The sequence below is a fragment of the Cetorhinus maximus genome, chromosome 2 (genome assembly GCF_964194155.1).
Source record: "Cetorhinus maximus chromosome 2, sCetMax3.hap1.1, whole genome shotgun sequence".
NCBI classification, from domain to species: domain Eukaryota; kingdom Metazoa; phylum Chordata; class Chondrichthyes; order Lamniformes; family Cetorhinidae; genus Cetorhinus; species Cetorhinus maximus.
Window position 1 is genome coordinate 104,503,525 of NC_135880.1, and position 15,813 is coordinate 104,519,337.

General features: G+C 46.0%; 1 protein-coding gene across 1 annotated transcript in view; it reads right to left on the reverse strand.

Annotated features, from left to right (window-relative positions):
• Positions 1 to 5,009: 5,009 nt before the first annotated feature.
• Positions 5,010 to 15,813, reverse strand: part of LOC144691336 (uncharacterized) — a 67,592-nt gene continuing 56,788 nt past the window's right edge. Inside the window, exons 6-7 of the mRNA XM_078559346.1 lie at positions 5,167 to 5,308; positions 5,010 to 5,063 (exon numbers count right to left, since the gene is read on the reverse strand). Coding sequence (XP_078415472.1) covers positions 5,010 to 5,063; positions 5,167 to 5,308 — 196 coding nt within the window. The remainder of the gene's footprint in view (positions 5,064 to 5,166; positions 5,309 to 15,813) is intronic.

The window sequence follows — 15,813 nt, forward strand, 5'->3', positions numbered from 1 at the left end:
ACTTAGAATAACTGCATACAGTTTTGACCCCCTTATTTACAGAGTGAATTACTTGCATTGGAAGCAGTTCAAAGGATGTTCACTGATTCTGGGATGAAGGTGTTGTTTTATGAGGAAAGGTTGAGCAGGTGGGGTCTATGCTCATTGGAGTTTAGAAGAATGAAAGGTGATCCTATTGAAACATATAATGAGGGGGTGTTTCTCCTCATGGGGGAATCCAGAATTAAGGGACACAGTTTCAAAATAAGGGGTCTTCCATTTAAGATGGAGATAAGGAGCAATTTCTTTATTCAGAGAGTCATTAATCGTTGGAATTCTCTACCCCAGGGAACAGGAGAGACTGGGTAACTGAATATATTCAAGGCTGAGTTAGGCAGATTTTTGATCCATAATGGAGTCAAGACCTATTGGGGGGATTGGGGAAAGAAAGTGGAGTTACGGCCACAATCAGATCAGCCAAGATTTTATTGATTGGTGGAGCAGGCTCAAGGGATCAAATGGCCCGCTCCAGCTCCTATTTATGTTCTTATGTTCCTAATAGGGAAATCTCTGCCATCTTTGATTGTTGAAGACAAGTCCAGAGTAAATTAGTTGCTCAAAAAAACTGAATGTTAAAGGGCATAGGAAATAAGCAGTAAAATGGGATGAGGCTAAATGGCTCGTGCAAAGAAAAACACGGGGATGTAGTTAATGGTAAATGGCCCACATCCATGCTGTAAAATTCAATAATTCTGTCATGTTAAGCATAATGTGACGACCTTTAACTTTCTGTTTACCACTTGTGAAAACAAACCATAGTTAAAATTAGAACACAGAATAATAATTTTGTATTTTAACCACAATGAAGAGACCGAGTGGCACATTGGATTATCACACTACTCTGTCACCACTTTGTCTGAGACTTAGAGAATGCCTTAGGGAAGAGCACCCAAGTTACAAAGACTCCCTTACATTTTCTGCCTATTCATTGATAACAAATAGAGCAACTGCAAGGAAGTTTAAATCCATGCTGAGTTTTAGCTGCAAACATAGATACTGAGACCGCAAAACTGACTATTAATGTAAAACACGCACAGTTGGCAAACATGCAGACCAAGTATTATGGCCAGGATTTTACAGCCCTGCTGCAGTGTGTCTCCCCCTGGCAGATGTGGCGAGCCATTTAAATCTCCATTCAGTTCGGCAGGATCGTAATATACCGCCAGGCTGGAGGGGGGATGGGGGCATAAAATCCTGGCCCATATATTTTCACTTAAAACATATGAGCACAAAATGTGGCTCTGTAGCTTCTGAATCAACATGTAACATTTCAGATGAAGTCCTTTTGACTTTTTTTTTTGCTGCTGCAGAGTTAGTGGAAGTTCTTTGCACTATGTTATTGGAGGAGTTCACACAATTTTTGAGTCAGAAGGGAGTGGTTCTGGACCTTTGCAAGAAGTGGGGTGGATTTTGAAGGCCTCTGAGCAAAAACCTTGCACTCGGTCATGGAGTAGTTCGTTTTGAGCTGCAGCACAACAGGGAGATGGAGCAGAGGCATCACAGGATAAGTTGTTCACAGAGGGAGAAGAAGCAGGGCTCTCAACAGAAGGTTGTACTTACCTTAAGTCTTTGTTTGTTCCGTCATCTTTGAATCACCATGATGCACCACAGGATGGCTGCTCAGTAACAAAGGCTTCCCGCTGTAAATATAGCTCATGATTCTGCCTTGCCACCCAACCACATGTGGACAGCACTCACTCAAAGAGAACCGTGCTGCAACCAGGAGCATCGTGGAGCAGACCATCATAGTCCTCAAACAATGGTTTGGCTGTCTATACAGTGATGCTGGAGCCATCTTATACTTGTCCAAGTGGATTACGCAATTTGTGGTAGTCTGATGTATCAACCACACCTCTGCTATTGTGAAGATTCAGACTATCCCACCAGGCCTTTGGGGATCACCTCAAAAGGGGGAGGAGGAGGAGGAGGAGGAGGTGGAGGAGCCTCTGTGTATCACTTCACACAAGCATAGACAAGGAGGGCAAGAGTAATGTATCTAAGTTTGCTGATAATACAAAGTTAGGTGAAATGTAAACTCTGAGGAGGTCACAAAGAAGCTGTCACAAAATATAGACAGGATGAGTGAGTGGGCAACAAGGTGACAGATGGAATATAATGTGAGGAAGTGTGAGATTATTCACTTTGGTAGTAATAATAGAAAAACAGAATATTTTTTAAAAGGCATGAAACTTGCAAATATTGATGTTCAGAGAGACTTGGGTGTAGTTGTACAAGGAGCACAAAAAGTTAACATGCGTGTAAAGCAAGCCATTAGGAAGGCAAATGCATGTTGGCCTTTATTGCAAGGGAATTGGGATACAAGAATAAGGAAGTCTTGCTACAGCTGTACAGGGCTTTGGTGAGACCACTCCTGGAGTACTGTGCACAGTTTTGGTCTCCATATTTAAGGATATACTTGCTTTAGATTCTGTCCAGTGAAGATTCACTAGATTGGCCCCAGTGATGAAAGGGTTGAACTGTGATGAGAGGCTGAGAAAATTGGGCCTATAGTCTTTCAAGTTTAGAAGAATGAGAGATGATCTAATTGAAACATACAATATTTTGAAGGGACTTGATAGGGTTGACACAGAGTTTGTTCCACTGGCTGGGGACAAGAACACAGGGACAAAGCCTCAGGATAAGGGGTTGATCATTTAGAACTGAGATGGGGAGAAATTTCTTCATACAGAGCATTGTGAATCTTTGGACTTGCCAGCGGGAGGGCTGTGAATGCTCCATTATTGAGTGTATTTAAGACTGAGATTGATAGTTATTGGAAATTGGAGTTAAGAGCAGCCATGATCGTATTGAATGGTGGAGCAGCCTCAGGGGCCAAATGGTGCACACCCACTCTTATTTCTTATGCTCTTGAGCTGACCTATCCTCCTGCAGCTTATACACTCAGGTCATCAGAGAACTTGGGAACCCTCTCTCTGGGCTGCTGCTCTATTGTTTCTTTTTCTTCCTTTTGTGAAACACTTTCACAAACGCTCCCAATACCTGCAGCAGTCCCTCTAAAGGTGCAGGCTGGTTTCAAAAAGTGCAGGCTAGTATTAATTTATGCTATCCTCATGCGAACCTGGGTCCCCTGCTTAGGGTGCAGTCATTCAGCCACAAATATAGTGCTGGGCTGCACGCTGCAATCATATAGATTAACAAGCATCACAAAGTTTGCATGCTGCCTGCATCACTTCCATAAGACTCAGGGCAATTGCACATTGCAATTCCCGTGCCTGATAATTTTGTTAGCAATAGAAAATAATGTGAGATTCTGTAACTTTAGTAATTGCAGGAAATGTTGAAAAGACTATTTACAGTATTTATCAGTCCATATACATTGAACAACCTGTCCTTATTTGGTTTAGGTACATTATTCAAAACGTCTATTAGAGCAAAAATGTGGTGAATAGGAAAGCTGTGAAGACATATTTAAAAATTATTCGCTGCACATAGATCACGTCCAATAAAGGGATTACTTTAATAGAAACAAATTATTGCGCAGGCTGGAAATCTGAAATAAAAACAGGGGATGGGATTTTACGGCCCCTCCTGCTGGCAGGATTTCCTGGTCTTGCCGATACCAACGGGCTTTTGAATGCTCGCCACTTTTTCCAGCCCCGCTCCCACCACGACAGGGCCGTAAAATTCTGCCCAGGAAGTGCTGGAAAACTCAGCAGGTCTGGTCGCATCTGTGGGGAGAGAAACAGATTTACTGTTTTGAGTCGAACACGACTCTTCTTCGGAACTGACATTAAACAAGGATACTTTTATTGATTATGATCTATGTGCCATGAATTACGGACCCTGGAAAAAACTTAAGAGTTTAATAGAAATTATCTGAGTATTTGTTCTGAATTTCAAAAAATAAACTGCATTTGTAAGAAATGCTTTATTGTTTTAAACTTACATGGTTTTGTTGTTACCATTGAAGGCACTGCTGTATTTTGAAGCTCTGTTTTAGATGTTGGTGTTTCTTGTGGTGCCCGTTTACTATTTAGAACATTAGCACTTACAGGCCTTGTGGTCAGCTGCCTCCTTGACCCCTTGTTCTTTGTTGCAAGCACTGAGGGTACAGAGAGAGAGACATTTTTAAGTACTTCAAATCCCAAGAAAATAAAGAAACCAACAACAGAAAGCAGGATGTTAATAACAAACCATTCTAAGTAATTTTAAAAAGGTCTGTAGATATGAAATTGATCATCTCAAAAATTTTACAAAGAGCATATCACTTACAATTAAATTGATTATCAATATCTTCTTATTGAATTGAGATGCATTTCAGGGAGCACAGGCAACAGAGGGAGATTAGGGGATGGAAATTGGGCTATTGGAGCTTGAGCAAGGAAGAGAGAGTGAGAGATGGAGGTTTGGCTGGGCATGGGAACCAGTACTTTATGAAGAGTTGGCAATAGCAGCAAAGCAGTGAGTGGCAGCAATTCCATGAGCGTTGCAGCTAGTAAAGGGGTGAGTGAACCTTGGGGGTTTTACTAGGGGTAAACAGTAAAAGATTGTTACCATTGGTGAATGAATGGGGAACAAGGGAACAGAGACCAAGGATTCTCACTGGAAGAACCAAGGTACTTGGGAAAGGAAAGTTTGTGAACTGAGGGTTGTTAGACCGTGGGCCCCTTCAACAGAATGAAATCCATTCCATATGACGCTCTCTCTGGAACATTTATCAGTAACACATCCCTTAATAGCTGTTCTTTGCTGCAGCTGGAGGGGTTTAAAATTAACAACAGTGTGGCAAACAGTTGATAGTTACTTGATTCACCACAGAATGTTCCAGTTTGTTGCAGCACTGGATTTTGTTGCAAATGGATTTTGTTGCACCTGGTAAACAATTAGTGGTTTTACAGGTCCTTAACAAATACATGGGTGGATTTTAATGCAGCTCATGGAGTTAGGCATGGGTTGGCTAAAGTGGTCAAAAATTCCAAAATCTCCAACCTGAGGTAGTTTCCCAGGCATCAAGTTCCCACCAGCTTTTCGGGGCGCCAGTAGAAAGGGCCACCTTTTGTACGCTATCACAGGAAATTGAGATGGAACATGAGGAACCCTAGAACCCTAATTACTGATTACAAGCGCTGGACCTGCCCTGCCTCCCAAGGGAAGTTCTGGAAATACTGGTGGAACAAAACTGGAGCTGCCGATAACATTTTCCCGAAATTGTAAGCTCATACCAGCTGAAGGGCCATCATGCAGGAGTGGTTTTTTTCTGGATTTCCAACAGTCATCAGCTGTTTGTGGTCGAATTGTATTTGTTGACCTACAGAGATAGAACAATAATTTTATTCTTAAAAGTACTCTAATGGAGTTTTCTCAGGGAGAATTAGAGTTCTCTTAAACAAATATTGTAGCTTTGATGTGGAGCCTCTGCAAACATGCAGAATGTACACCAAATTATTTTTGATGTGCCATGGCTCATAATGAGTTGCAGTTTGCAGTTTCACATCTGAGTACTGGGATTTGGGAAGCAGGAATGCACAGCTCCACTAAAGAAAACTGGAACAAAGTTTGTAAATGATCCGTGGAGGCACACTGAAATGTTTCATCGAAAATAAATGCTGTCATTCTTTCTTACACAGGTAAGCAAAATAAATATATAAGATTGTTCTCCTCAGAAGTAAAACTGGTAATTTTAACCGTCAAAAATTGGTGAGTTGGGAGCCAGATGGGTTGGCTATTTAATTATGGTACTGAGCTTTTTTCCAGGTTTAACCCTGACCTATCAAGTTTCTCAGCCTTTGGAAAACCCAGCAACTCTATGGGAGGTGAAGACAGCTTCAGGGAAAAGCACTGCTTGTGGACCAAGAGGAGCAAGAGTGCTCCCGACCTCAGTCCACTAAGTTACATGTCTCTATCATTGGAGCATCCCTACCCCAACTGCTTTTGCAGCAACATCCCCCACACCGTCCCACAGAATCTGCAGGTCTAAGGGACTGGTCAGCCCCAGGACTAGACCACCTGCTGGGGCCAGAGCTCAGAACCCCAACTAAGATCAGGGATTGGAACCCCTCCCTCCCCCCACCAAACACACTCCCACTAGCAGTTGCAGGTCCCTGCTTATTCCTGCAGCCTCCTCTGTTGTGTTTCCCCATCCAATTGGAAGCCAAGACATCAATGTACAGACTTCTGAATGGGGTCAAAACTCCACAGCATATGGGGAAACACAGCCTTCTGAATTTTCTGCTCAAAACTCCTACCTCTCAGCTCAACAAGCCAGCCTGTTGATATTGAGCTCAAAAACACTACAACCCATGTTGAGGTGACATGGACAGAACGTACCTGATCTAACAAATCAAATAAGATATATATCTCAACTGTTTGTAGATTCTTAAAGTGAGGACCAAGAAAAATAAAACTTTAAAAATAAATTAATTAATTGATATCTTTCCTTCCTTAGCAAGTATCTCTGCAACATTACTTATTGCAGTTAAAGTATTCTGCTTACATGTTTCAGTTTTGGATTTTTGTTCAGAAATGCCATCAAAATTTGAATAATGGTATAGTCCTTCAGAATTTTTGCTGCTACGCTAACTTTCTCTTGTTGGGTATTTTTGAGTTCCTTCTGAGCTAACATGGAATTATAGCTGCTGTAACCATTTTGAGTATGTTATCTAGCTGACAAAGTGAAAAATTATCCAGGTATGTCCTGTCCACAAAAAAGCAAAACAATCTAATCCGGCCAATTACCACCCAATCAGTCTACTCAGAATCATCAGCAAAGTGAAGGAATGTGTTGTTGACAGTGCTAACAATTGTTTTCTCAATTGTTTTTTGATCTCAAGAATGGGGGAATCCAGCACATCAGTGCAAAAGACCAGGCTGAAACATTTGCAACTCATCATCAGCCAAAAGTGCTAGTTGAATGATCTATCTTGGCCTCCTCCTGAGGTCCCCAACATCACAGATGTCAGTCTTCAGCCAATTCAATTCACTCCATGTAATCTCAAGAAATGGCTGAAGGCTTTGGATACATCAAAGGCCAACGACCCTGGCAACATCCCAGGGATAGTGCTGAAGACGTGCTCCAGAACTAGCCATGCCCACCATAGCCTAGTTGCTCCAGTATAGCTACACCGCTGGTATTTATCCAACAATGTGGAAAATTGCCCAGGCATGTTCTGTCCACAAAAGGCAGGACAAATACAATCTGCCAATTACCGTCCCATCAGTCTACACTCTATCATCAGCAAAGCGTTGGAGCTGTTGTCAACAGTGCTAGCAAGCAGCACTTACACAGCATTAGCCAGCTCACTGATGCTCAGTTCGGGTTCACCTGGCCCATTTGACTCCTGACCTCATGACAGGCTTGGCCCAAACATGGACACAAGAGCTGAATTCCAGAGGTGATGTGAGAGTGACTGCCCTTGACATTAAGGCAGCATTTGACCAAGTGAAGCATCAAGGAGCTCAAGTAAAATTGAAGTAAATGGGAATTAGGGGGAAAACTCTCCACTGGCTGGAGTCATACTTAGCATAAAGGAAGATGGTAGGGATTGTTGGAGGTTAATCATCTCAGCCCCAGCACATCGCTTCAGGCGTTCCCCAGGGTAATGTCCTAGGCCCAACCATCTTCAGTTGTTTCATCAATGATCTTCCCTTCAACATAAGATCAGATGTGCATCTCGCCAAGACTTATTCAACAATATCTTCCAGACCCATGACCTCTACCACCAAGAAGAACAAGTGTAGAAGAAGCATGGGAACGCCACCACTTGCAAGTTCCCCTCCAAGTCATACATCATCCTGACTTGGAACTATATCCCTGTTCCTGGAACTCCCTCCCTAACAGCACTCTGCGTATACCCACAGCACATGGATTGCAGTGCTTCAAGAAAGTGGCTCATCAACATCTTCTCAAGGACAATTAGGGATGGGAGATAAATGCTGGGCTTGCCAGCAATGTTCACATTCCATGAATGAATAAATTAGAATTATTTTCATAATACAGAACATATCAAAATTATGGAACAAGGGATTTCTCATGGTAATGCTCATGATATGTCAGCTGAAGGGTCATTTATGCGTAAAGAAAGGACTGATGTTGAATGTAACATTCAATGTATTATTCTGCTAATGCGGAAAGAAGTTATTTAAGTCTGCAAGCTCAGTCATGGTTAAGTAAGCAGCGGCTGGGATAATTTGGTTAGGAAACTTCAAACTCTGGAATACACTTGACAATTTCATGCTGGAATGTAACCATCATTCCATGAGTCTTGAAATGAACAACACAATGCCAGTGATTAATTTATTGCTTTCAGGGCATTATTTTGGAACTTCCAACAAATTATGAAACCAGGAATTAAAAAAAAGTTGAAATTAAGATGGGTTTCAAAAAATGATGGAAAATCTTGAGGTGAAATTCTGCCTTCAATAAATTTAGCGAAGAGAAGTAAAATAAAACTTGTGAAATTTCACTGCTTACTCATGGCTATATTTTCACATAGGGCAGAATTTTTCGCTCGATGTGCGGATGCATGCCTGACACGCCCGACAATAAAATAACACACGATGATATCAGGTGAGTGATCCAATGTCATCGCACTCACTTGATATTTCGCTCGGCGGGCACACGCAGGTGCCAAAGCCATGCCCGCTATTAATTAAAACGCCACTTTAGGCCAATAAAAAGTCAATTGATGCCGATTTTTTGTTGCCCGTGCGATTTCGCGCTCGTCACACGGGGAAAATGGGCAGATGGCCAGCCGGCAATTTCAAAAACCTCATCCAAGGGTGGGATAAAAAGGGCCAGCAGCATTGCCAGTGTGACTAAAGAGGAGTTTGATAGATAGTTTGCGACTGGTGACTTACTGGTACTTGGCAGTTTCATCTCTGTTCGGGGCTTCATTGTTAGCATTTCCAGGCTTCGTTTCAGGACTCCTTGGTAATGAGGATTGTAGTCTATGCTGGAGGCACCTCCTCTGAGGAGGGAGAATGAGGCAGAAGGGTGAGGAGACCAGGTGTCCCAAGGCAGCTTGCAGGGGAGCAACCTGTGGGAGGAGAGGCACAGGGGGCGCAGCGCCAGCTGCTAGTACAAGGTGGAAAGGGCCACGGAAGACACCACTATCCTGCTGCCAAGGTTTACAGGCGGCGATGCAGCTACCTCAATATGACTGAGGTGCAATGCCGAAGGAGGCTCTGCCTCTCAAGCAAGACAGTGACCCCCATCTGTCAGATGATTGGACCTGAGATCAGCTCCGACTGTGTGGGTGGACATCCCATGCCAGTGGCTCTGAAGGTCACAGTGGCCCTCAACCTCTATGCCTCTGGCTCTTTCCAGGGGTCAGTGTGGGATCTGTGTGGAGTCTCCCAATAAGTTGTCCATAGTTGCATCAAGCTGGTGACAGAAACTCTGTTCAGACAGGTATTGACTGTCATTCATTCCCATTTGGATGAGGCCAGCCAGGCTGAGCGAGCCAGAGGCTTTGCAGTGATTGTTGGATTCCTCTGCATCCAGGATGCAATTGACTGCACACATGTGGCCATCAAGGCACCAGCGGGTCAGCCGGGTGCCTTCGTCAACAGGAAAGGATTCTATTCCATGAACGTGCAGATAGTATGTGACCACAGGATGCAGATTCTGCAAGTCTGTGCAAGGTACCCAGGCAGCTTCCATGACGTGTACATCCTGAGACACTCCCAGGTGCTGAGGCTCTTTAGTGCTCCAGCCCGACTGGATGGATGGCTGCTGGGTGACAAGGGATATCTCTTGAAAAGGTGGCTCATGATGTCTCTCTGCCACCCAAGAACAGAGGCAGAGCAGTGGTACAACAGGAGTCATGCCTCCACAAGAGCGGTGATAGAGAGGACTATAGGTCTTCTGAAGACTCGCTTCCGTTGCGTGGACCGTTCAGGGGGAACACTACAACACCCCCCAGAGTGGGTGTCACTGATAGTGGTCGCATGCTGCGTTTTCCACAATCTGGCACTGGCAAGGGGAGACCCACTGGAGGATAAGGATGTTGATGCAGCTGCACTGGCCACAGAGGATGAATCCAGTAGTGAGTCAGAAGAGGAGAACGGTGAAGAGAACACTGAGGGCGTGGATGCAGACCTTGGTAACCGCCAGGGAGCAGGGATACCAGGGATGCCTTGATCCAACATTCCTTCAGCTAGGCAGATGACACAAAGATTGGCCGAGTAGTGGATAGTGTAGAGGATAGCCATAATCTCCAAAACTATATAGATGGGTTGGTGGAGTGGGCGGTAAGGTGGCAGATGGATTTTAACATAGAGAAGTGTGAAGTCATACATTTAGGGAGGTCAAACAGTTACAGGGATTACACAATAAATGGGAATATACTAAGAGGGGTAGATGAAGTGAGAGATCTTGGCGTACAAGTACACAGGTCCCTGAAGGCAGCAGTTCAAGTAGACAAGGTTATAAAGAAGGCATATGGAATGCTCTCCTTCATTGGCAGAGGTATAGAATATAAAAGTAAGGATATAATGTTGGAATTGTATAAAACACTGGTGAGGCCACAACTGGAGTATTGTGTGCAGTTCTGGTCACCATATTTCGGGAAGGACGTAATAGCTCTGGAGAGAGTGCAGAGGAGGTTTACAAGAATGTTGCCAGGGTTAGAAAAGTGTAGCTACAAGGAGAGGTTGGATAGGTTGGGGTTATTTTCCTTAGAACAAAGAAGGCTGAGAGGTGACTTGACTGAGGTGTACAAAATTATGAGGGGAATAGATAGAGTGGACAGGTTAAAATTGTTTCCCTTGGTGAAGAATTCTAGAACCAGGGGACATAGATTCAAGATAAGTGGCAGAAGGTGTAGGGGGGACATGAGGAAGAACATTTTTAAGCAGAGGGTAGTGGGTGTCTGGAATTCGCTGGCCAAGTTGGTGGTAGAGGCAGAAACTCTAAACTCTTTTAAAAAGTACCTGGATTTGCCCTTAAGTGCTGTAAGCTGCAGGACTATGGGCCGGGTGCAGGAAGGTGGGATTAGAAAGGGCACCTGGGTGTCCTCGGGCTGGCATGGACAAGATGGGCTGAATGGCTTCCTTCTGTGCTGTAACTTTTCTATGGTTCTATGGTTCTAAGCATAATCGGGCCATTACGACAAAAGAAAATTTATCTCATGTTGACAGTCAAAGCAAATTAACAGAGCCTTCTCTGGTCTTCAACACCAGAACAGTTAAAATAAAACATTACACAACAGAAGATCACCCGCAACCAGTCCCTCTTGTGCTCATGGTGCCTTAAACTTACATTTGCGAGTGCTACATCTTGGTGTTCCCCCTTCGCTGGCACCAGCATTGGAGACAGCCTGCTGACTCAGCTGTCCTGTTGGCCTTGATGACTTTGACAGTCGTCCTCTGGCCAGTGGATCCTGTGCCGGTCCCGCCTGGGAGGGAGCAGCCGGTTCCATGTCTGGCATCTCCCCAGTCTCTGCAGCCTCATCGGATGCCACGGTCACTGGCAGAGGGGCAGAGGAGCTACTGCTGTCATCCAAAGTGCCCTGAAAGGAACCCGCAGAGACGACAAGCAGCTCGTGTGCCAACGTAAGGTAGCTCTGGATCTCCCTGCTTGCCATTGATGGACGGGCACCTAGCTGGGATACTGAGTGCCTCATCCATTTCCCACATGGACACTGACCACCTGACATCATTGCCTGTATGTGGGATTGCAGGTCTGAGCGCAACCCCGGGAACCCCTGATTCTGTTCCTGGAGCAGCCTCTCCAAGAGAGTTGCCACTCTCTCGATGGAGGAGGCTGTGGGCTTGGGCATGAGGGTCAACGCAGTGCTGATGCTCTGCATGGACTCCTCCATAACGGAGACCATGGCACACAGACCCTCATGGATCTCCACCAGATCGTCCCACACATCTCGCTGGACATCCAGCACCTGCCACCTAATGGACGACTCCAGAGGCTCATCATCTGCCTTCAGCTGAGCATCGTCCTGGTCTCCAGCAGTCCTCTGACTGCCAGCGCCCTGGGCACTCTCTGCCTCCGCATGCTCCTTAAGCAAGTGTGAAGTGCCTTCACTGCTGTGCACCCACATTCTAGCCCACCGAGGCGCTGGTATCTGCGCTGGTGCCTGGTTCAGAGAGCGGGTGTGACGCAAGTGCATCTGGAACCTGGTGGTCCTCTGGCGTCAGGGGTGGCTCTTCGGGGTCCTGCATTCGAGTGTGTGCTCATGAATCTAAAGGAGAACAATGACATGACATTAGTTTAAGTCATCACACTGTCACAGTGCATGCCAGGCACCCTGGTGAGACAATGGAGATCTGCATCATGGTGCCATCGTCTTTCAGTGCTCAATGGGAAATCCAATTTTGAGGCTCCCATCAATGATGAGACTACATAAGGACATTTGCACCATCTGAAACTCTCACCTCTGTGCATTGCACTCTTACCCCAGCCTCTCAGCGGCCAGTTGACCAAGGTGCGTTGGCGCCTCTCCAGCTCCAAGGCGTACTGCTCGTATTAGGTTAGGGTTAGGAGATTAGCGGGGCCTCCCCTAGTCCACGACCTTTCAATGTTGTTATGGGCCGTCTTCTCCTGAAAGGGTAGGGGAGCATTGATTAGTCTACTCTCTACCTGCAGCACTACTGCAGCCTGGCCAACCCCGCCTGAGGAGCACCTTGCAGGACACATTCAAGTCGTGGCCCTTGAGCCTCAAGGCACTCAGTCCAAGCAACCAGGGCTCACTCTCGTGGCCAGCCCCAGCGTCATTGACAATTGGCACTCAGTTTCTAACACCCCTGAGTTCCACAGGGGGACAGCCAGCCCTCAACACTTCAATACATTGATCCATTCCAACACGGTACTCGCCCTTCCTGAGCGCAGCAAGTTGTTAAACCTCTTGCGGCACTGGACCCAGGTGCGCCACACAACATCATGGCTGCTGATCAGCGCTGCCACCTCCTCACAAGCTCTTTTTGTAAGGTGCAGTGGCCTCCTCCTCTCATCCCCAGGAACAAGGATGTCCCTCCTGGCAGCCACCTCCTCCAAGCGCACCGCGAGGCGCTCATCAGAAAACCGAGGGGTGGGGGGTGGTTGGGGGGGTGGGGGGGCTGCCAAGTGCCCACCTGACTTGCCCTCCCACCTCGTATCTGCAGCCACATTGGAATCCATAATTTTTAATCTCCTGCTGACGACACCAAAGATGTCTTCCTCGCTGGCAGCCAGGGCCTGACAGTGCCGAATTCAAACCGGCCGCTGGGTCACCTTTGGTCCCGGTGGCCAACAGGTCCCCACCCCCGTTTGCCCCTTCCCAACCATTGGGGAGCAGCCAATTATGGCCCGCCAAGCGTGAAATCGTGGTTGGGGCCAATCATGAGCGACGGGCTATTTCCCAGCCGCTCCCGGGCCGCTGACCATTCCTGCCCGCTGACCTCAAAATTCTGGCTATAAATTAGCAAAAATAAGAATTTTGGGGTACATTTCATCTTGAGGTGGATTTTAATCCAGTAAACCGCTCTGGTTAATTAACAGGCAGCTTGGGACCAAGGCAATTTTAACTGCTGGGCCTCATCCAAATGCCACCGGCCCACATCCTACCTGAAAATGAAGACACAGAGCAAGGCAAGTGTAAAAGGAGAAGTCTTTGCAGGAAACAGCACTGTGGGTGTACTGACACCACAGGGACTGCAGCGGTTCAAGGCAGCTCACCACCACCTTCTCAAGGGCAACTCGGGATGGGCAATAAATGCTGGCCCAGTGACACCCAAATCCCATGAATGAATTTAAGAAAAAATTCTGGATTATCTTGCAGGAGATATGGGGCTAAAAATTAATCTGCTCCTTCTTTGGGCATGGTGGTCACAATTTGTGTCATTCTGGTGCTAGTTCCATCAGAAATGGGCAGCACCCAAACTTGGTACTCCAATCTCATTACCATGATTGCAGAGTGGGGCCAAGTTTGTTCCTCACTGTTGGCTTCCTCTTCATGCTGCCTGCTGCATCTGCACTCAGCAGAGGCCAGACAGCGTTCTGCTAAGTGCACATGATGCAACCAACTTGCTCTTCTTAAAGGCAGTGTGTCCCTCTTAAAGCGATGCTGCACTAAATAACATTTCTGGAATTTAAAAGGAATTTAAGTGGAAAAGAAGGGTAAAGAGAGAGTTCCAGAGGGTGGATATGGTGCTTGAGGCATTAGGGGTGGAGGTGGGCAGGAGAATGAACCTCAAGGTCCCACAGGGGCTAGAAGATCCTCAGAAGGGAGTGAGAGGAGGTTGCCAAGGAGGTCAACTCTGTGAGTTTGTCTACGAGGACCTGGCAGCATTGCCACGAAAAGTCTAATGACCTCATGTGGGTGGTCAAGGTAAGTAACATCACACATCTCATACCCACCACACCACCAAACTCTTTCAGTGCCCAATACACCATAACCCCACCATTCACCCATCAGCACTCCTTGGCATTCAGGGTTCATACATAAACTTCCAAGTATTCTATTTCACCCTCACACACCTACCAATGTTGCCAGCCTCACACCTGATATTTAGCAATGACAGGCACATTACCCAAACACAATGCTACACAATTACTGGCATACTGCCCTCAACAACAATAGACAACAATAGAAGGGAACAGAGCAGAACAAAAAGGAACATGGACACCTACATCTTCTGAACTCTAGAGAGAAGATAATTCCCAACATCATGATACCGGCTGTGACAGACCCTGTGGCATCCAGCATTGCTGAGAACATTAAGGATTATGTTATGCTCCTATTTTATGCCCCTCTCAACTTCCAGCACACCCTCATCATGCTGTCTGGCATGATGAGCAAGCTGCTGATCATTTGACCTTGGACTGCTTGCTTTCCACCCCACCCTCCATCCCTCACACCATCTTTCCCCTTCTGATTTCCTGCATTCAGACGCTCAAGAACTGCTGCTTTCTCAGGAGGAAGAAAGAAGGCAACAGCATAACACTAATGAAGAGGTCCCATCACTTGACCTGACACTCACAACCACCAGCTCAGAAACTGGCACTGCATGTTCCTTAGAGGCTACTATAGAATTGAGATCAGCATGTGACAAGGCATCCAGAGTGGCCTGCAGCCAGGTCAGGGGGAAAGGATGGTTCGTTTGCCAGTTCACCAGAGGGCGCAGTAGCTGATAGGTTTTGCAATAGCACATTCAGAAGAGGACCTTGATGGGGCAGCATATAGGAGAACACTGATGAGGATGTGATCTGAGATACTGGGTGCATTGGATTGCATTCCAGACAGCCTTTTGTCGCTGTCAAGGAACATGGAGGAGTCCAGCTCCAACTTGGCAGAGGGCATGGTGCAGAGGATCCCATTTGCACCATCTCTGCTCAATCTTCCTGCAGTGCTACAGACCCAAAGGCACTGCCACTGCTCCTCCCATTCCTGTTGCAACCTATGGTTGGGCAGGTCAATGTATACCTCTGCTTTCCATGTGAGAATGCAGCAACACTGTCTGGCAAATCCAGGAATTCACCACCACTTCTCCAAAAATACGCCAGAGTTCTTCCAGATACTTTGCAATAGCAGAAGTTCTTAAAAATGACCTTACCTGCAATTTAGGCGTCAGGTCCTTTAAGGCACTCAAGTGCAGGATCCATATCACAGCTTAATGCATATTGATTGCTAATTGATGTTTGAATATGCTGCTTGGAGATGCATGATCCAAGTTAGGTGTCTTGGAAAAAACAGAAAATGCTGGGAAAAACTCAGCAGGTCTGATAGCATCTGTGGAGAGAGAAAAACAAAGTTGATGTTTTGAGTCCGTATGACCCTCCTTCGGAGTTGAAGAGAAATGGCAAGCTCTGAAGAAGGGTCA